This window comes from Nanorana parkeri, unplaced genomic scaffold (assembly GCF_000935625.1).
Source record: "Nanorana parkeri isolate BGI_ZX_2015 unplaced genomic scaffold, ASM93562v1 scaffold927, whole genome shotgun sequence".
NCBI classification, from domain to species: domain Eukaryota; kingdom Metazoa; phylum Chordata; class Amphibia; order Anura; family Dicroglossidae; genus Nanorana; species Nanorana parkeri.
Window position 1 is genome coordinate 531,351 of NW_017307195.1, and position 23,204 is coordinate 554,554.

A 23,204-nucleotide genomic window follows, 5' to 3' on the forward strand; every position below is an offset into this window, starting at 1 on the left:
CTTAAACTCCTGCTCAGCATTATGTTAATGATTTCTAAACAATCAAAAGTTGCAATCATGAAGTTAACTTGTGATATCACAAAAAGATTAATTTAACTCTATCACATCCCCAACGTCTCATAATGCAATGTATGTGCCTTTTCTCTGGCTCCCTCTGTATTGCTCTATGAGTCCCATGTGTTCTGTCCTGAGCACCTTGTACTGTGTATTGGCTTTGAGTTCATACTTGTTCCCACTTCCTATTACCATCTTTAACTAACCCCCCCACAGGGTTTATTCTAATTTAAGTGCACTGTTTAAGCAAGGACAGGGGACCTGAATAAATAGGCCTACCCCTGTCTGTTAGTATAATGTTCACTTTAAACATAGTTTAAAGGAAACCTGTACTGAGAGAAATGCAGAAGCTGCCATTGCTCATCTAGACTAAAAGGACTAGTTACCTGGCTGTCTCTGGCCTCAGTACTTTTCAAGTTACTGAATGCAGATAATGAAGTTAGAACTCCAGATCTGCATACTCATTCTGGATCAGTGATTAAGGGCTTTTTCACACGATGTCCGGATTCTGTCTGGACCAGAACCGTGCGCTCCTGCACCCAAAATGCATCCCAATGTCTCCCTATGTGTTTTATGGGCTACAGTTCTCACCAGCGCAGTGCGTTCTGGTCCGGACAGAAAAAATACTGAGTGTCACGCACGGACGCGTCAAACGCAACAAAAACGCGCCGGAAACGCACCACACTGCAGATAACATACTGACAGCCCCACTCCTCTGCGGGGCGGGCTTTCGATGATCGCAAGTACAATCTGCCTGTCCAATCTGCCTGTCCAGATCGTACAAGCTTTAAATTAGCTTACAACCATCGCAAGACAAAAGTCTTGCGATGGTTGTAAGGTGTATGGGCACCTTACGATTATCCCACGATAATCACTGGAAATCCCGCGATCGTACGATAATCGCAAAGTGTATGGAAGGCGTGCAACCGTTTCTACTGTACGATCGCACGTCTTCCGTCGAACAAGCAGGCTGGAAAATCCGCCGAGAATCGTACGACTGCCGAACGGGCCGGTGTGTGCATGCGCACACTGCCCGTTCAGCATTGCAGTCATCGGAGGCCCGCCCCTCAGCGGGGCGGGCTTGCGATGATCGCAAGTACGATCTGCCTGTCCAAGATGGGCAGATCGTACGTTTTTTAAATCACTTTACAACTCTCGCAAGACAAAAGTCTTGCAAGGGTTGTACAGTGTATGGCCACCTTTAGCAGCTCTGCTCCCCTCCCCAGCAGCTTCTGCTCTGTTCTTATATTAGAAAGGCTGCTAAGTCAATACTGGGAGGGTGGAGCACTGCAACACAGGGCCTATAGCTACAGAGCTATATTAGGACTTATTTGCACACTATCCATAGCAATCAATAAGGCTGAGTTTTTTTTAATTTTTATTCTTATGCTATTAAAATTACATCTGTAACCTAACTGACAGCAACAAGTCAGCTTTTCCTACTGCTTTTAAAACTGGTACAGATGATACAGACATCAGATGTATTATCCTATGAAAATCACTAATTTAAAAAAAGTCCATCTGTCATTTATTATTTGATATGAAACATTTTGCAGCTACATGAGAAAAAAGGAGGACTGAACTTTATTCACATGCAGTCTAGGACAGTAAATTAAATTTTCTCCCTTTATGCTGTGTGTCAGGGATTTCTTTACTAAATAATTGGTGTAATTTTACTTTTATGAACAGGTCCTGTTACCCCATTAAATGTACTGTACTGTTTAGTTTTACATGATTGCAATGGTCCTCTTCATTGATGTCACCAAAGGAGTTGCCATAGTAACAGACTCCAAGAATAGTTATGTGATGCTACCCAGTGAATCAGCTGTTCAATACTTACCTGTGATTGAAAAAGGATGAACACGGTAAATTATTTGTCTTTCCCTGTAATAGTTACCAGTCAAAGACAAAATAACACCTTGAAGAAAAAATGGGATACTTACCACTACCACTGCCACATGATGCGGGTGAAAACTGGTATGTTTGCATTTTAAATACCCTCATTTGCTTAACTGTGTATTGTGAATGATTGATTATTTGTGCAAGATAGATAGACCAGTATAAATAGATGGATATAGGCCTCAATGTTTTCAGTGTTTCTTTAAATGCAGTTTTATCACGGTTGCTTTGAAAAGCAGATATTTTCATGTATATTAAAATAACTAGACATTTGTTATTTTTACATTTGTTTTACTATTGGTGCCAGCCACTATTACATTTCACATAAATGTAGCTCATCTGTAGAAAAAATATGTTGATGTTATTTCATCATTGTAAATATTTGTTATTTGATATGTAATTAATGGTAACTTAGCAGGCTATTGTAAATTTGTTTTATTATTTATTACTTTAAAACAGTGGTTCTCAACCTGTGTAACCTCAGGACCCACATTTGTCCTTGGTCAATAAGTTGCGACCCAAATCGCACTGCAATGCAACACTCTGCATTAGGGTACCACACTTCTACCCAGTCTGCCTACCTTACGAGAACTGGAGGGGATTCTCAGCCTGGGGTCTCGTGTGGGCTGCTGTGCTGTGACGGAGCTTCATCCATAGGTGTATTGCTTATACAGTTCCCTTGCACACCCTGTAGAGGTGCCCGGAGCCAGAATGTGACGTCACTCCGGTCCAGGCACCTCTACAGGACACGTGAGGGAGCTGTAAGCAATGCACATATGGATGGAGCTCCCTTGCGGCCATAGCCCCATTTCATCCCACCTCAAGCTGACACTCGGTGCTGGGCAGCATATTTTGAATGGCTGCTTGGTGCGAAAATGGACAGTGCTGCACTAGGGGGAGGCAAAGGAGCCTCTCACCTAAAAAGGTGGAAAGCATGCAGCGACCCACTGAACACAGGGTCGCGACCCACTTTTGGGTCACGATGCACCAGTTGAGAACCAAGGCTTTAAAATGATGTGTGTAGAATGTTTTGCCTGCTGCAAATACTTCAGGCTATGGTTATTAGCTCTTTACCTATCATAATGTAGTTGTTGGGTCAGGAGATTGAGAATTGAGGCCACCCCCATGATGAAATTTGGGGTGGGGAGGGTTGGAGGACTCTTCTAGAGCCTGCTTAGGAAAGGCTCAACTTTAGTGGTTAGTGGGTGGAAGAATACTCCTTACATTGAGGGTCAGTGGCAGAAAGAATGCCCCTTACATCAGTGTTAGTGTAAGCAAGCATGCCTCTTTTCCTGGGGACATTGCAAATAGGAATTTCTAATAGTGTAAGTGTAAGAAAAGACTGTGAAAAGGTTGAGAAAGACTGGTTTAGGGGGAATAGAGAGGCACACATAACTTTCTCCAGGATCCCACAGTAGCTGGTGCTCCAACCCTCCACTTTCCAGCAACACTAAAGGAGTGGGCCCTGGACGTCATCATGGATAATGCTGGCCGCGGTGGGATTGCACTGTATGTGATAATATCAGCAAAAGTGGTGGTGTTGCTACCGATCAAAAAACAGCAAGAACAGAGGCTTTAGGAACACTTCGATAAAGTAGAGTAAGGTAAGTAATTCTCTCTGTTAAATTATACCCTGGCAAAACAGGCATTATTTCTTTAAACTGCTGGATGGCGCGCATTTAACTTTTGGGCAGTGTTAAGCTTTAAAATATATGCTAGGATGTGGCTGTCTGACTGATCTTGTGCCTTTAATAAAGTTACATAGTTGTTAAGGTTGATCAAGTTCAGCCTATATGTGTGTGTGTGTGTTATGTATGAATGAGTCACTAAGAGTACCAGGGCCGGTGCAAGGATTTTTGCCAACTCAGGCGAAGGTGCATTTTGCAGCCCCCCCCCCCCCCCGGCACCCACACACGCACGCACACACACACTGCCCACCTGAGTCCCTGCAATCCCCACCAGAGACCCCCCCAGAGCCCACCATAGACCTTGCACAGAGACTCTAAGGTGGGCTGTGCAGGATATATGATGGACTGTGGAGGGTCCCTTTCCCCACACACATGCTGTTCCTCTTACCTGCAGCTCCCCAGCCTGCTTTCAGGACATGCCTCTTCTTCCTCCAGCCACCGAAGCATCTTGCTGGAGCCTCCGCTGGCCGGGGCCACGTCTCCCATGGTCCCATCTTCTGTGCCCCATATCATCCTGTGACTCCATGTTATCCTGTGCCCCCATGTCATCCTGTGCCCCCATGTCATCCTGTGTCTTCATGCCATCCTGTGCCCCCATGTCATCCTGTGCCCCATATCATCCTGTGTCTTCATGTCATCCTGTGCCCCCATGTCATCCTATGCCCCCATGTCATCCTGTGTCTTCACTGCCAGTGCCAGGTCCCATTAGCGGCGAACTTTCCGGGTGTAGGAGAAGAGAAAACACACAGCGATCGCCGCTGCCACCCCCCCTCCCCTGTGCTCCGGGCGGCTCCCGAGTCCCTCAACAGGTCGCCGTCGCCTCCAGGATGACGACGCCGTTGCTCCGCCTCCTGCATACTATGTCAATTGAATGTCCTCTGTCTAAATTTCTACTCACCTCCTCATAGAACGATAATAGGTTTTTGGTAACTTTTTAGTAACTATCCTGGAACAACTATACAGATATGTAGGTTTGACTGCACTCATGCTGCAGACTTGTTTCAGGAGTCAAAAACTTTTGAAGCCAGAGACAGCCAGTCAGTTAACTTTTTCAGAAGGAGCTCAACAATGGCAGGCCCTGCAGTTCTTTTAGTAGAGTTTTTAGGAAAGAGGAAAATGAAAAAGAGCAGATACACTGGTGTTCATGTAAGAGATTGGTGATTTACCATTACAGAAATTACAGGATACCATAGTTTTATGGCTGCATGCAGTTTTGAAGCTTCACATGTTTGGTATTTCTATTTCTCCTTTCATTTTTGGGTGGTTTTCAGGCTTAAAATTTGCATTTTAACATGTATCCGAAAAAGCAAAAAGGCGCCGCAAGCAAAAGGGTTGGGAAGTTGAAAGAAAAACTATCTTACTGACTGGATCACTGGCTGAAAATATGAAAAAAGGCCTAAAAAAGAGAAAACAAATCCATCCACCACAACTAAGAATTGCTAATCTGCAATATATTACATGTTTGCTTTTGGGGTGAGATACACTGGGGGCCACCTTACGACAGAAGAAGTAATAAGAAATGCTATACTTGGGAGAAGGGGGCACATACTTTATTTTGGAGTTTAATTTCAGCTTAAACTGGGAACAATTAAGCAATCCTATGTGGTATATCCTTTTTGCGAGTGCTTCAGACAGCCAACAATAGCTACAAATGTACTATTGTATCTGGATTTGTGACCTTTTCCTAACAGGAGTAGGGTGAGGACAACAGGAGGCATAGCAGGCATAGCTGTACTTTGTACAAATGGCAGCAACAGGTAAAACTCTGAGAGTAGTTAAAATTCAAGTAAGGGTCCATTTAGGTGGGTGTTGTGGATAACAAATGGAGAGAGGAGTGTAATTTGGGAGGCAAGTCAGAGTGTATTACCAAGAGAAACATATGTCACACATCACACAATAAAGAGCAGAGATGAAGTCAAGAGTCACACTAAGGTAAGGTTAGGACAAACTGGGCCACTAACTGAAGTCAGTCTGAAACATCAAACAGAGTAGCACCCATAGGCTAAACACTACAATCAGTAATAGTGTGTGAAATATGTTGCCTTTATAAAGGGACCATGACCAAACTGAACATGCTCTGACACCCATTGATGTGTAGGAATGCTCCGGCATGGTCCTCCATAAATTAAATGCTTAGGCATGATCCAGGACACAGTATGTGCATCTGTGGTGTGGGAGTTCCAGAGAAGGCCTCAGGGGAGGAAGTAGTCACAGCAGTAACACCAGGTGGACAGAAGTACCCAAGGGAACCAGCAAATGAAGCAGCAGAAGGCGATGAGGACTGCCTCCCAGTTGACCACATTCTGAATGGATGACTTGGTCACATGTGATAGTGAGGTCTCTAACAGTACTTTTCTTCAAGTACTTTAATCCTAAGGCATATGTCTGAACTGTAAAACTTTTTGGAGTTTGGTAAAGTTTTGTTTTGATAATCAATTTCTGATGAACCGCCAAGTGCTAACATCATAGAGTACAGTCACATTGACTTGCTAGAGGCAGTTCAATTTCTTCTTTGCTTTTTTATAAAAGATGCTTCATTTTCTGAATTTATAAGCTTTACATCAAAGCTACCGTTTTATGAAAAAGAACATTAGCTATTTCAGATGTCCAGTGATTGAATGAATAACATATACGATATCTTCATAGTTTAATATGTCATAGAAGTTAGTTGGGTTACTGTGTTTTAAATGAAAACTACTGTATATAGAACATGTTTTATTAGTACATTTCCAGAAGCAACTGATCACATTGAGGTGCCTCTTTAAAAATAAAAAATAAAAAGTTTCTTGCCATTTTTACATTTTTTTGCCAAATCTATGCCAATATAAGAATACTCCATGATTCTTAAATAATTTCAGTACTGGATTCATTCATTATCTTTTACCCGTCTATTTGATACCAGCTATTTTGTAGTGTAAAAAAAAGACTATTCTATTAAGAGGGGCATTAAACTTTCTTAGGTCATTTCCTCCCATACTCGTGGATGTGTTTACCTGTCTGTGCTTAGCTAATATCGTCTTTTTATAGGGGATTCTAATGTACAAAAAATATGAAATGAGAAATAGTTATTCAACTATAGTTTTAATTACAGTGTAGTTTTTGTGGTAGGAATTATGAAATCAATTGACATATTATTGTACCTTATTTACATCATAGTTCTAAGCCTTTATGAACATACATGTCCAGCCAGGATTTTCGATTTTATTTTAAAGTGTGGGTAAGAGTCAAGCTGGCCAAACATTCATAAAAACTTCAGAACATTCGATAATCCCATCAAGGACTTGTCGAGTGTCGTTCGAAATATGGCTTGATTTTAACATTAAAATTGATTTTTAAATGAAAATCACATTCACTGTTACAATTTCATTTATTCAAGAAAAAAATTGCATCCTGCACCTATACTGATGATATTATCATCACTACAGTCTAAATCGATTGGCATTTTGACCCGTAAACTATTATAAAATCAATTGAACATTCTGAACATTCATGTTTTCTATGACATTCTACTGGTGAATGGCCAACTTTAGCAGCACTGTCATATTTTAACTGCTATCTGGAATTTCACCAGACAGGAAGCGAAGGTAATGATTCAGCAAGTGAAGGCTAGAACCCCCCTCAGCCTCTTATCTTTTTTTTTTAGCTGTCTGTTTCCCAGTTGCAGATTTTCTCTCATTTGCTGTCTGGTGAAACCATTGTCACTTTAAATATGAGGGAAAGTCTCTTAAACAGAGCACCGGCAAAATAAAACAAACAAGGGTTTAAACACTTGCCTTCTGTGCACTTGTTGTTCTGAACTGAAGGGTCCATTTTTTTTATACTTATTTACAACATCTTTCTTAAAAATCTATTGCCATTTCTGATATGTTGTTAACTTTCTATTCATAGCTTTATAAATTGCTGCAAAAATGGACTCTTTACCTATCTGAGCATACATAGGAAATTATTTATAAGGGAATAAATGTGATATTTCAGCATTTCCAAATATTCACTGCAGGTGAATCAATCACTGTAATTTTAAATGCATGCACCAAAAATATACACCTGCAGAGAATGTCTGGTCATTGTCATATTCACCATTTTATAACTGTTAAGAGTTCTAGTTTTTATAGTAATTATATTACCAAAAACCTCATGGTAGCACATTTAGAGCCACCTGCTGTGTCGCCTTGTCGTAGTGAATGTTGTGTTGTGCATTAACATGCATTGTATTGGGGCAGCCTATTAATTTTAAATTGACTGCTTGCACCACAATGCAGTTCAAAACCGACACGGCCCTTTTTTCAATGTAGTGCACCACAGCACTTTGAACCTGAACCAGAACAAAAAGTGAAATGATATCTCCAAAGCGGTGTGAAATTTCTTTTAGACAATGGTCAACTGACAAGTGTTCACCATTGGAAGATTTCTTTTCACTCCCTGTTATAGTGACATCAATTAAATGTCCCACTGCTTTCTGTTCCAGTGACAGTCATCACTAGGAAAAAGATGGTGAGCCTCCCAAGCAGGGATCCAGATGGCAATAAAAACCTGACAGAAATTCTAACCATTCCCACATAATCACCTTCAACTAGACTTGTTCTGTAATGTTGAAGACATTTCTTCATTCATCTGCAATCATTCCATACTGGTGGCCCCTATCACGTCCTTGACTCAGAAGGGGGCTAACACGAAAACCTTGCCCCCAGAGGTTGTCAAAGATTTCCACAACCTCAAAGCAGCAAAGCAGCCTTCCTTTCTGCATCCATCCTCTTAGTCCAGACATTTCTTTTCATTGGAGGTAGATGCATCCTCTCTAGGAGTAGGGGCTATTCTACTCCAAACCCATAATGTGCCTTTTTTTCTCCAAAAAAATTTCTGACACTGAATACAAATTCGACTATTGAGGGACCGGAAACTCCTGTCTATTAAACTTGCCTTGCAAGAATGGTGATATCTGTTAGAGGGATCCCCACATCACTTCATTGTTTATGCTGTTTACAAAAATCGTCAGCATTTGCAATCTGCCCGACGCTTGAACCCACAACAAGCATGATGGGCCCTCTTCTTTGCTGGGATTAACTTTAACATTACTTTTCGACCTGGTTCCAAAAATGCCCGTGCTGACGCCTTATGTAGGTATTTTGATATTGCCAACTCTGAGAATCACCTAAGCCTGGAACCTGTGATTCCACAACTCATCTCCAACACTCGCATGTTCCCCCTGCCTAATCTCCACTCCAAACTCCTCCAAAGGATTTCAAATATGTTCAAGCTTGCACCATCTGTGTACAATCTAAGACTGATGTGTCCGCCCCTGGCTGGACTGCTTCTACTATGCTCGTTCCTGATGTACCTTGGCGCTGTATTTCCATGGACTTTATTTCAGACCTTCCTCCCTCACAGGTTCCACTGTCATTTGGGTAATGGTGGATTGCTTCTCCAAAATGTGTCATCTGATTCCCCTTCCAGGTCTACCTTCAGCTCCCAGTGTTGCCACAATTTTCATCAAGAAAATCTTTCTCCATGGCATGCCCTCACTCATTGTCATTGACCGGGGAGTTTAATTTACAGCTCATTTCTGGAGAGCCCTGACCAGCTCCTTTGGACTTGTTTGTCTGCCTTTTATCCCCAGTTCAATGGGCAAACTGAATGTGTCAATCAAAATGTTGAATGCTACCTCTGTGCCTTCATCTCAGCTCATTAAGATGAATGGGAGGATCTTTTGCCCTGGGCAGTTTGCCCTAAATCACCACTTTTATGCCAGTACTGGGAAATCTCCTTTTTTCACTATCTACAGTCAACATACTGTACATTGGTCGACTTTCCTGTTACAGAGCTGATCTGTTCCCTCGTGCTTCAACAGACTCCCATTTGTTTTTACCTCTTTGGTGCTGTGGGTCTGCTGGCACCTGTGGTTCTACAAGCATATGCCCCACCTGATTCTTAATATACCTTGCTTTTTTCTACTTCCTGTCCAGCCTCCTACTGTATCTCTCTTTATTTAAATCCTTCCCAGACCTTCTTGCTTTGCTTGAGAAACACTTGTGCTGCATCTGACCTCCCATCTTTGCCGTAGCTCCTGACCTGCTTTTCACTGGATTGACCCTTTGAGCTCTGACTCATTTATTCTCCTGATTACATTTGTCTGCTGCAAGCCCTGACCTTTGGCCAGTTTTCCAGATCTCTGTTTTCTTTTCTGCCATCTCACATTTACCAGCACTGACTGGAAGGCAGCCATGCTCTCTGTTTCCTGTGTGTACGGGTACTCTCCACATGCGATCAGGGTGAACCCAGGGGTCACAACCTGGGATCAGCATGCAGCTAAGTCCGAACTTCCATTAGGGGGTTCCTGGCAGAATAACAACTGGCATTTGGGCCCTGCGCAAACGCAGATTTTGATTGTCTAAATACAGGATAGGAGGAGAGAGAGGTGTGGAACCACCCTGTTCTGGCTACCTAATCCCTTAATTAGTGTCGGGAAGTCTGGAAAGTGTTAAAACTTCAAATACAAGATGAAGGTGTGGATTGTAAAAATGCCAAAGAAGAGATGTTAAAAAAAGGTATTATATGTGGGTGACAGATGGTGCTGATGGCTACAACCCCTGTTCAAAGATTATTATTCCAGTTTGATGTCGTTTGACCAGTTGTTCCCTATACATACAATACAACCTAATGCTTATTTTTACAAGTCAAACTCAGACAGCTGGACACCGCAATGTTCTTCCACATCATGGTCTTTCATGAGACCAGGTATTTCCTGACAATTTTTTAATTCATTTGAATAAGACTTTGCTTGTTTTGCAGTCCCGAAACAAGTGGAAAACAGTACACAATTATAAAGCACACCCATGTTGGTTAAAATAAATGCATTTAAAATTAGGATTATTTTTATTACAAGCAAGGCTAAATTATGCATATACTGTATAGCCCAGTTCTTATCCTGAGATGAGAGCAGGGAACCAATATTAGACATGTGCGATTCGTTTCGTTACGAATGGAAATTCGTACGAATTTTCCTGAAATTCGTAAATTCGGAAGCATCCGAAATCCGAATTGCAGTTTCCGAATTATATCCGAAATACGAAATTCCGTTAACGAATTTCGGATCTGAATTTCTTTGAAACAGGAACTAATATTACCCCTGTAAATGAGGTTGAACAACATGACAAGATTTTTTTTTCAATCCGAAATAGGGATCCGCTGCTGCTGAGGGTTGCATTACAATACACAGGCAGGAAATACGAAATTCCGTTGATGGCATTTCGTTCCGTTACGAACATTCGTTATATTGAAGTTAAAAAGCAAAGTACATTTTATATTGGAGTTGATGGTAGTTTTTTTTAAATCCGAAATTCGGATACGGAATCCGTTAACGGAATTCGTATTTCGTTTTGGTTGACCAATCAGAGGTTTTCTCTTCTGCTGCTTTGCTGCTTTGCATTACAATACAGGCAGGAAATACGAAATTCCGTTGACGTATTTTCGTTCCGTTACGAACATTCGTTATGATGACGTTAAAAAGCAAAAATACCTTTGGTAATATTGGAGTCGATGTGGTAGTTGTTTTTTTATCCGAAATACGAATTCCGTTAACGGATTCCGTATCCGAATTTCGGATTTAAAAAAAACTACCATCAACTCCAATATAAAATGTACTTTGCTTTTTAACTTCATCATAACGAATGTTCGTAAAGTTCCAAAAATGTGCCGAAACTAACGAAAATTCGTATTTCATACAAATCCGAATTGAGTTTCGGATACGAAATACGAAATAACGGATATTCCAAAACGGAACTAAACTAAACAAATTTTTTGACGGCGCACAAGTCTAACCAATATAAAGAATAATTGTAATCCTCATCTTCACATTTGCATGTGTCAGAAGACTGCCTTAATTTCCCTCTTGGTGGGCATTGCAGTAAAATATGGCATTTATATTAGGAATTGTGGCAACACTGGGAGCTGAAGGTAAACCTGTTAGGGTTATTGTTGCAAAAGCAAGGGGGAAGGGATTTCTTTCTGAGGCATTAAGCAACAGTACACTTATCCTTAAAAAAGAAAATGTGTAACTTATTTATTTTTAGAACTAATTAGAGCAATTATGTTAGCATAGCCTATGCATTGAGTCATGGATTCCCTGACAGAAAATGAGTTAATTAGATTAGGGAAGCACAAAAGGGAAAGTTTGTGCATTATGACAGCTGCTACTAATATACTGTAATATGTGCGTAGTGCAAGCAATGATGAAAAACTGCAACAGCTGTAAGGCACTGCTGTGACAGACTGATTTGGTCAGGTTGAAAATTATCTGTCAATTTTGCAAGGAACGCTAAAAATGATTTCAGTCTCATATGTTCAATTGCCCAGAGGTGATTTTATTAATGGGCATATTTGTAAAACTCAACCATTTAAATATCTAGCTGAAGCTGTAGATTGTACAACATATGCCCTCAACCATTTTAATAGTTTTGGCATGTTCAGCTGCAAGGTTTGTTCTGTATCATGCGTCAGGCACTGGATGGCAGGGTTGTGGACAGTGTATATGTGTCACCTAGGATTCCTACCTACACATGGTGAGGGCCCCTGGCTTTGTGTCTGTCTGACTTTTTGTTTTCTCAGAACTTAAATATACATACTGGTTGGGGTCCTGGAGCTCAGAGGCTTTGTAGAGCTTTGGGTGGGAGAAAGCCTTCATTCCTAGGTCCACATCTTACCTTGTAGCCAGTCCAGAATAATTGGTCTCAGCTGTCCACAAGCCTTTTTTTTTTTTGCAAGTAGATTTTTATTGGAAAGATTTTGTCGATACAGAAGTAAAGCATATGAGATATGACTCCGAACATTAGGAGTCGTCATATAACAGGTAAAACGTATGTATTGCTGGTTAAATATAATGCAATAACAAATCAACATAGGCTCATGTCTGTAGTAATAGTTATCTCAGTACAATATTGCATAAATTGACGGTACAAAATACAATCTGGAATAAGTAACTTGTGATTAACAATTTACACATGTAATGATGTAAACTCAGGTAACTGACATGAGTGATTTGTGAGACGGATCAGGATCAGGCAATGGAAGGTGTGAGACTGTGTTGGATATGTAAATGTGAATGTGAAAAGGGCTTCAGTCTATTAGGGTAGTCTAGTAGAAAGGTTATAAAACGGTTAAGCATTAACTGTGTGTGCGTTTATGTTGTTCGACACCAATGCTTGGATGTAGTTAGAGTACGTCAAGACTACCCAAAGATCCGGTGGATTGAGCTAGTAGGTACCATTTGGAATGTTTGACTATAGACATAATATCTTTAATTTGATCTAACGTACATTCAGATGTCAGAAAGTGTGGCCAAGTATGGAAGAACTTATCAGTACGATCTAAGTTGTGCTTAGTGTCTAATTTATGAATCAACATAAGCTGATGTAGGGTGCCCTTTGTCTCCATCAGTAAAGGAGTTTGTGGAGAGAGCCAGTGTATGAGTATATTCTTCTTTACTGCCAACATACAATAGTGTTCCCATTGCGTGAGAGGTGTTTGCGAGGTTTGTGTTGATGTAGAAGGGGAGTGAAAGAGGCATAAGGCCGGAGAGCAATCTCTAGGGGTTCCTGATAGCAACGACTTGGAGCGAGAGATGCCAGAGAGTTTGGATATGTGGGCATGCCCACAAGAGGTGTATTAAATTAGGGTGAACAAGTTGGCATTTAGGACATTTAGTAATCCAGTCATCTGCGCCAGAAGAAGGGTGGAAATTCAGAGAGTAGTAGGCTCTATGTATGATTTTAAACTGCATCTCTCGCCATAGTTTGTTAGATATGGAAGCTTTTAGATGCTTCCAGCCATCAAGTAGGAGCTGGTGAGTATCTGCCGCTGTGAGTTGCAACAATGGCGCCCATTTAAGAGCATAAGTAGGTATAGATGGGTCAGCATCCCGGTATGTGTGGTGTAGGGATTGGTATAATGAAGATAAAGATCGTTTCGTGGATGGAGAAGCCATGAGATGGAGAAAAGGTACTTCATTATTATCTGAGTTTCACAAGCCTTTTTATATGTGAGCTGACTGATGCTTGGGGCTCTGTCTTTTTCTTTCTCTATGCTGTGAGAATCTGGTGCTGGGTGAAAATTCTGACTACTGACAGAAAACAAAAAAGAAAGAATAAAAAGCTTTTCTTGCTCTGTATGTAGTTGTGACTTAACACAGTGAATCCCATACTCTGCTATACCTGGAAGCATTGTGTATTTTTTTTTACCCCATATATATGCTGTCAGTGGGGCTGCCATTAAAGATGAACTCCAGGCAGAATTTGTATTAACCTTCGCAGTTGGGCTTCCCCACACTGCAATGGTAACTGCTCGTTTTTGCCTAGGGTAAAAAAAAAATTGTACTCACCAATACCTCCAAGCCGGCAGTGCTCCCTCCAGCCTGTCTCCTCCTCTGCTGCAAGAATGGTATGTCCTTTGGTGCCCTCAAGTCCAATAAACTGTATTGGATGTGATGATTCAAAGATCCATAGACCGTTGCAGCGGTAAGGGAAAGATGCTCAAGAAACTGGTATAAGAGCTGGCCTGCTCAGAAACTCATGTATAAGCTGCTCTTTTTTCAAAAGTAGACACCACAAAATGCCTATTATTACCTTTATTAGAATATAGGGTTGCACATTATCAATGTAATAGTATCCATTATAAAATACTCATAAATACATTAACATAGGATCCATTTAAAAAAGAGACCCACAACATCAAATATTTTCAGTTTATAGTTCTAGCGATGAGGCTTCTCTCAGCAGGAAGCTCAGGATATATTACATAGTTACATAGTATTTGAGGTTGAATAAAGACATTAGTCCATCAAGTCCAACCTATTAGGATCTCATTCTAGGAGTACCCGTACCCCTGTATATTACGGATTTCCCCCACTATATTGTATCCTGTACCAGTACAAAGGCAGACACCTCGTCCCAGTCAACACCAGTTTGTGCTCAGGTCTATAATTGATGAGCTCCATGTACAATATAACAGCCTTGTGCTCAGAAAAGGGAGTCAGATTATTCAGAGTTGACTCCAGTAATAGACACGGAGAAAAGCATGCCGGGAGGGTCTCACTGGAAGGACACTAGAAGCAGATGAGAACTGCTGGGACATACACAGGAGTTCTGTATGTGTGTCCTCTGTGATTGGGGACTGCTGGGACTTGTAGCTACTTACTAGCTGTGAACTGTTGTCTGGACCCCAAGATGCCCCTTTGTTCCCTCGCTGGGGACCCTTTGCTGCCTGTGACCTGTGTCAACCTGAAGCTATGGCCAGGCCTCCAGGACATCTCCCACTTAACCCAAGAGCCTCCTCCCATTGCCACTCTGCCCTCATTCTTTGCCCCTGCTGTGTGCTGCTTGCAACCTAGTGTACCTGATCTTGCAGCTAGGTCACCCTGGACCTTCACCTGCTCCCAGGACCCAGTGATCTCCCTCCAGAACGACCGTGCAACCTTCACTCTGCAGATTACTATGCCTAGATCTCCCTCCACCAATCCAACCCAACCAGCTGCCCAGGACTGTCCGATGCCTATGAATCGTTGTCTGTGAACTGTTCTCCAGTATCCTTGCTGCTAAACCCTTGTTGTGCCTGGAGTGCTCTGTGACCCTGGACTCAATCATTGCTACCCCATACTGTGTGTTGAGTCTTCCTGTCTGTACCACATAAGTAGCTTGCACCCACTTCTGCAGTCTGGAATTTCCCAAATAAACACCCCACACTTCGGGTCCCGCTTGATTTGCCTCTGTGTGTTCTCTCTCTCCTGGTTCATCACAAACTATATACATGCGCCACTCTCTGGTATAATTTCACTTTGTTCTGGTTTCCTAACTTTCTCAGAGTTAATTGTCCAGAATCACCAACTGCAGACCCTTATTCAGTGAGTGTGCCCTTACTTGTCAGTAAGGCAGTCGCATTGGACAGTGGAATGGCAGTTGGCAGGGTTAACTCTAAAGTCAGGACCCAGTAAAAATGAGCAGTTAGAAGGATAAAAGGTGATTACTGATCAGTCGATGTATGTTAAAGTATTTTTCCTACTGCTGTTTAAGGTGGTAGTATGGAGTCTGGATTTGGTCTATAATAGGGTAATCCCCTTTTGTCCCCTAATGATTTAGGACACTTGTCCATAGTTGAGATCTGAAAAGTTAAATCTGTAAACTATTTTTACCCTTTGCATCTAGGAAGAGGCACCCTCAGAGGCCCCTCATATAGGGTGTGTGACGGACCCCCGTAATCATGATGATTATGTCCGCCGCTGTCTTCTTCCTTGCTGAGGAGATATCGCAACCCGCTGATCCTTAGCTCTCAGTTTCCCCAGTCACTGGTCGGGACACTAGTGTAGGTGAAACAAACTCTGATTTATTGAGCAACTGCACAAACTTTTATACAGCAAGTGATGAGATCAGATTATAATCCCATCACATGCCCCGTCCCCTCCCCAGAAATCCTGTCTTCACAACACCACAGGTGTCACCCTGCTAAATAGCGCCAGACAGCCATAGCTGGAGCCTGGCCAGAATGTCATTGTTCTGAGCTCCCTCAGAGAACAATGGGAGATAACGAGGGATGGTGCTGATAGTCTTTTCATAACCAGGTCACACAGCATAACGTACTCAAACATAACTCAACACCAATACACATTTAACTTATAAACTCATCACCATGTCGTCACAGGGTGAATGGTACACTTCTTAACCTGATGTTCCAGTTGGCTACTTACTGCTGTCAGTTTCCAGTAAAGTGTTACACCGTCTTCCCCAATTTTCATTCATGTGTGGTCTGTATATTGGGTCATCAAGATCGGAGGTCTGCTAAAGTGGGTGATTCTACAAGTATCCTGCTCCTTCTTTCTCTCTATATTTGGTATTAGCATGACTTTTTTTGAGGAAATAGGTTGAGGTACCCACCCATGAGATGTTGCCTCTGGCTAGTACCCACCTACGAGATGCTGACCCTGGCTCACCACTATCTTAAAATGTCCCTTTATTTAGTTATTTCCAAGTAAAGCTCATTTTTTCAGGTTGCATTTCTGTTATTTTGTTCAGTGCCAGTATGTGCAGCTTTTTTCCAGCAAGTAATCCATCTTGCTCATCGAACAGCATGTCTGCAGATTACAGTAAAACAAATTACACCGCATTTGTTACTGCATAATTACTTTACTTTTAATTAAGCCTTACTTGGTACTGTAAGTACTTGTCTTATATTGGCCTAAGCCTCCTCCTTTGGTGATTCAACAGTACGGAATGTCCTGCCAAAGTAGGGACTATAGGGATGCAAATTATGTTGATTTTTTTAATGCATAAAAAGTAATGTTGATGTGATTATTTGCATCTTTACCAGTTTGCTGTTCAATTTTATATATTTGTATTTCATATATTTCCATCCTGTACCTCTGAAACAGAAATAGTGAGTTATTTGTTCTGAATGACTGAGGAGGTAAAACTAGCTACACATAAACATTGCAGAGCGTATATTAGCTGTTCAGCACTACTAAGCTTACAGTGACACTGTCATGAGGGAGGCCTTAGATGGCCTCCTGAACAAAATGCTAATTGCCTAGCTGTGTATAAATGAAAGAGTAACCACACTTCTGTTGAGAAAAGATCAAACCCTTCAGGGTGATCAATGTACATTGCAGATTTTAGGAATGTTTGTTGCATATTCCTACCTGTTTATGTTCTGTAGAAATAGCTGTTTGTTTCACCATGTCATTTCTAAACTGTTTCCTGAATGGAGAGTCTAGGTTCAATATAATCAGCTGGTGGGCTTGCAGTGTTGTAATAAGGAAAGGTGCAGTGTTGGTATCCCTTTAGTAGTAACCCTTAGGGAGTATCTTACCAAAAATGAATTTCCTGTTGCAAGGGATGCCTAAAATTTTACTTTCATCTTACATAGTTACATAGTATTTGAGGTTGAATAAAGACATAAGTCCATCAAGTCCAACCTATAACAACCTGTAGATGTCTACAACCTATCTTATTGTAGACATCTGGGAAAATCAGTCAGCCAATCACAGAAGCAGGAAGGGACATTTCTAGGAGTGTTCGGTACACCAACTAATAAAATATAAATGTAACTGTTTGCAGTAAATTAATTTTTTTTCATTTACAAAACAAAAATATCGACACTCAAATAGTTTGAATTGGCAAGTCTGTGTAGCGCCCATCATCTTTTGTGATGTGAATACTATGCATTTAGTGATAGCCAGGGCTGTAGACAGCCTGGCTGGATTTGTAGTGGCGATTACATGATTAATCCCAGGTGTCTAGCATTGCCTGCACCCCCCGGGGCGGAGTGTGACTCTGTCATATTGTGGGACAGCCAATGGTGGACACTGTAATGTGTGTACAGTACAGCAGCCAATTACTGGACTTCCTACAGTAAGTGGTGCCTGCTGGGATAGTGTACATATATGGGTTGGAGCTGCCATGTGCTCTCTCTCTCGCCTGGACCAGCCATGGATTAGGGCTGGGTCCTGTTCAGCCTGCCCCCCAGGCTAGGCCAAGGCCTGGGGTGGGCATAGGCTGAAGTGAGGGAAGAGGCCTCTAACATGGAGGAGGCCTGAGAGATGGAAAGAGGAAAAGAACCAGGACCAGTGCAGGCTCTTGAAGTGCCCTGGATCTGCCCAGGGTCGGTGTTTCTTTCCTGGATTGTGGATCTGCATTGCTACTCTTACAAGTAACCCCTATACCCTCTCTCCCACAGAGGATGTTTAATAAAATGTTCAATTAGCATCATACTACCGAAGTGGACATCAATTTATGGGCACCTGAAGTTGGCGGTTAGTGCTAATGGGCGCAGCTGGAAATCAACCCCTAGACCGACTAGATGTGGACCGGGCAAACAGCGGCTCCCTGTGTAGAGTCATCACTACATCTGCATTGCACAAATATATTTCAGAAAACTGTAGGAATTCTGTTTTATTTTAACACTTCACTTGTAGGGGTGGATTATGTCATTTACTTATATCTTGACTTCTTATGTCTTGGGTGCCTACTCATTATTTACTTTCTTGTCTGTGCTACCAATTTTCTGTATAAATAACTCCTTCAAGACAAAGGCCTTTTTTTTTCTTCATTTTTTGCACCCATGTTATAATCCACATTTTAGGCCTGAAAATTACTTAAAACCCCCAAACATGATATATTTTTTGAAAGCCAAGTCCCTATAGAATAAAATGGTGGCATTTGCAAATGTTTATGTTGCACGACATTAGCACAACTTATTATCAAACCCAAACATTTTGTAAATAATGCACTTAAGTTATATTTAGTACGCAAAAACACTATATAAAACTATTTTGTTTTTTGTAAAATATAAAAGATAAGGTTACACTGAGAAAATAGACACCCAACATGCCCAGGTTCAAAAATTGTTTGCGTCCGGGAAACTGTGACAGAATTCAAAAAGTACACGACGCTTCAGCAATGACAGCAAAGGAAACTGGAAGTGATGCAATGCGTGTCGCTCCCGGTCCGATAGAATGGGGAGGAAATCGGTAAACAGACGTTCACCGATCTCCTACCCAGCTTCCCGCTGACACCCGGCAAGCCGGTCCTGGGCCCGTAGGAGGGGCAGCGGAGCCCAGGAAACACCACGGGGGTGTCGGGCTGGGGGGGCTAAAAGTCTGTTTAAACCCTTCAGACTTCATGACGGGATTATCCCGTCATAGGTAGTGCAGGAGATATTTCTGATCACTCATGGTCTGCTGACTGGCGTACTACCAACTTACAAATCTTATGTAAGGGTGTTTTGGGATGAGGGAGGAGTCATGTGAGATGACCCTACCTCACAGCCATTAAATCCCCACTCTGTAGCAGCACCTGGGTAACAGTGGATCATGAGCCTCTGCTGGGAACTTTACCATCTAGTGTCCTATACTTCTTAAATCTTTAGTGCCTCCATCTAGAACTGGCTGTAAGGGGGACTTCCTCCTAGAAATACCTTCTCCCAAGCATATATCAATTAAATAATCTTGCTTCTAGAAAAAAAAATCATGTCCACACTTAACCAGTTGCCGTCTGCCCGTTGTAAAAAAACGGATAGACGGCACTGCAGCATTGGCGGTTTGCCGTCTCCAGACGGCATTTTTTTTCTGCGGGCGCGCACGGGCAGAAGAGACCCGACCAATGCAAACACCCGTTACCGGGTGTTTCACATATAGACGATCGGCGGCTCTATAGCCTGCCGATCGTCTATATGTGCTCGTCTATATGTGCTTCTGTATTACATCACATCCGCATTCACCTGTCAGTCATCTGGCTGCTAAAGCCAGAGAAAAGAAGCTGATGAAGCAGATCTCTGCTCCCACGTTTATGCAGATATAAACTTAAATACGCGTCCGGTGCCCCAGCGCGCTACACACACGTTACATATCGCCGCGAACGTCGTAGTGAGAGCAATCATTTTAGGGCCAATTTGGGGTATTATCGTTTTTTGAGGTTTCGCGCGCACGCAATTTTAAGGCTTAACATGTTTGGTGTCTTTTTACCCGACGTGACCCCGTCTTTTATATTTTACCGAAAAATTGGGTAATAATAAATGTTTTATAATTTAATATAGGGGAAACTGTTTGTTTTTTTTTTTTACATTTCGGTAATTTTTCCTTAATATAGTAAAAAATAAAAAAACTCAGTGGTGAATAAATACCACCAAAAGAATGCTCTATCTATCCCCAAAAAATGATATAAAATTCATTTCAGTACAGTGTTGCATGACGGAATAAATGTCAGTCAAAGCACCGCAGCGCTGAATACTGAAAAATGGCCTGGATGGAAAGGGGATTTAACACCGCGGATGTCAACTGGTTAAAGGAGAACTATGAGGTGAGTGATTTACAGTACTAGGGATCGGTGCATCCCCAGTATTGGGATTGCAGTATATCATGGGAACAAGCTGGGAGCGAGCTTGGATTGGTGGCTACTTTACAACACACACAGGGGCCATGGGGAACAAAAGTAGCCACCCTCCAGAAGGAAGGACAGTGTCAGCATGAATTCAGGGATGCTTTGAGGATCTACAGATCTAACATACTGGATCTTGTTTTCTCTCACCTATGCACTCCTTGCAACCTCTCCAACACCCCTTTCCCCCTCTCAGACCACAACCGTCTCAGTTTCACACTCACCCTGTCCACAACCCTGAATCCCCATACACGGCACACTGTCACCCGTAGAAACCTTCACCACCTCGACTCTTCTCTACTCTGCTACTGACTACCTCTATGACAAAATCTCACCCCTATCCTGCCCTGACCTGGCTATTTCTGTTTACAACAGCTCACTTTCGTCCTCTCTAGACACCTTGGCTCCCCTCACTACTCGCAGACTTAGACCACGTCCGCTACAACCGTGGCAAACAAATTAAACCAAAAATCTCAAGAGACATAGCCGCACTCTTGAACTGTGGCGAAAAACTAGATCTCTGCAAGACTTCACCCTGTACAAAGCGACCCTCCTAAAATACAATTCCTTCCTCCGTACTGCCAAACAGACGTATTTTGTCACTCTCATTAACAAACTCCCATCCACACCTCGCCAACTCTTTTCTACTTTTAACTCTCTACTTCGTCCTCCACCGCCACCACACACTAACTCACTCACTGCCCACGACATTGCCATTCATTTCAAAAACAAAATAGATGCAATTTGGGATCAGATCACCACTGTGCAGCCACCTTCCCCTATGCATGTACTAGACCCTCCATCACACTTGTTACTCTCCTCTTTTGACCCTGTCAGCACAGAGGAGGTTACAAAGCTTCTCTCTGACACACACCTCACCACTTGCCCCCGGGACTCTGTTCCCTCACCGCTACTTCCGTCACCCTCTTGCTCTATCCTACACTCTCTTACCTTCTTGACCGCTTACAATCTGGCTTTCGCCCCCTACACTCCACTGAAACCGCCCTCCTAAAACTCACTAATGACCTACTCACTGCTAAAAGCAAAGGCCACTATTCCCTACTCTTGCTATTAGATCTTTTTGCTGCTTTTGACACTGTTGATCACCTGCTCCTCCTCAAAAAACTCCAGTCACTTGGGCTACAAGACTCTGCTCTCTCCTGGTTCTCCTCCTACCTATCTAAGCGCTCCTTTAGTGTCACCTACAATTCTAACTCCTCCCCTCATCTTCCTCTTTCTGTAGAGGTACCCCAAGGCTCTGTCCTTGGACCCCTACTCTTCTCTATCTACACCACTTCCCTTGGTCAGTTAATAACCTCACATGGCTTCCAATACCATCTCTATGCTGATGACACTCAAATCTATCTTTCTACTCCACAACTCACCCCCTTGGTGTCCTCTCGTGTCACTAATCTACTATCCGACATATCCACCCCTCCTCCCATGCCAAGGTCCTAGGTGTCATCCTTGACTCGGACCTCACCTTTCTTCCCCACATCCAATCACTATGCAAATCCTGCCGCCTTCACCTTCGTAACATCTCCAAAATACGCCCCTTCCTCACCAAAGAAACCGCAAAATTACTCATCCACTCCCTTGTTATATTTCGTCTTGACTATTGCAACTCACTCCTCATTGGCCTTCCACTACACAGGCTATCCCCCCTTCAGTCTATCATGAATGCAGCTGCCAGACTCATTCACCTAACCAACCGCTCAGTGTCTGCAAACCCCCTCTGTCAATCCCTGCACTGGCTTCCACTCGCCCAAAGGATAAAATTCAAAATATTAACAATCAGTTACAAAGCCATCCACAACTCCGCCCCACGGATATATCTCAAACCTGGTCTCAAAGTATCACCCTAACCGTCGCTCCGCTCATCCCAAGACCTCCTGCTTTCCAGCTCCATTGTCAACTCCTCCCATGCTCGCCTCCAGGACTTCTCTAGAATCTCTCCCATCCTCTGGAATTCTTTACACCCAACCTGTCCACCTGTCGCCCACCTTGACTGCATTTAGGCATTCCCTAAAGACTCATCTCTTCAGGGAAGCCTATCCCACCTCAACCTAACCGCTCAACCATCACGCTCTCAAACAATTCATCCCCTCACAGCTCCCTCCTCATGTATCACTTCCCCCTCCCTTTTAGATTGTATGCCCTCAGGGGCAGGGCCCTCTTTACCATCTTGTCTTGATTTGTATTGTGATTGTAATGTCTTTCCTATATTGTAAAGCGCTGCGCAAACTGTTGACGCTATATAAATCCTGTATAATAATAATAATACAGCCGAGAGATACACAATTAAGCTATTTCTGTTAATTGTTAGGGTACTTGAATGCATTTTTACTATTTAGCTTCTGAGATTAGTGTCACGTTAATACATCATAGACACATTAGGAAATTCAGGTAGGAGGCAGACATCTCAACTCTCCTGGACATTCCAGGAGTCTCCCGCTATAAGAAAGCGGCTCCCGGACGCCCTGGAGAGAAACAGCAGAGTAAACCTTTCCCTGTTGTCTGTTTTTTTTTCTTTTATATCGGGGCCGCCGACCACCGTCAGAGTAAAAAAACAAAAACAAATTGAAATGAATAGCTAGATTGCTATTGGCTATTTCAATTTGCAATAGCCAATAGCAGGCTAGCTATTACCTCA

At 42.4% G+C, this 23,204-nt stretch overlaps 1 protein-coding gene across 1 annotated transcript in view; it reads left to right on the top strand.

Annotated features, from left to right (window-relative positions):
- The first annotated feature begins 1,858 nt into the window (after positions 1 to 1,858).
- The window catches only part of CUNH17orf105 (chromosome unknown C17orf105 homolog), a 78,197-nt gene continuing 56,851 nt past the window's right edge, over positions 1,859 to 23,204 (top strand). Inside the window, exon 1 of the mRNA XM_018566237.1 lies at positions 1,859 to 2,031. Within this exon, the coding sequence (XP_018421739.1) occupies positions 1,911 to 2,031 (121 nt within the window). The 5' untranslated portion in view covers positions 1,859 to 1,910. The remainder of the gene's footprint in view (positions 2,032 to 23,204) is intronic.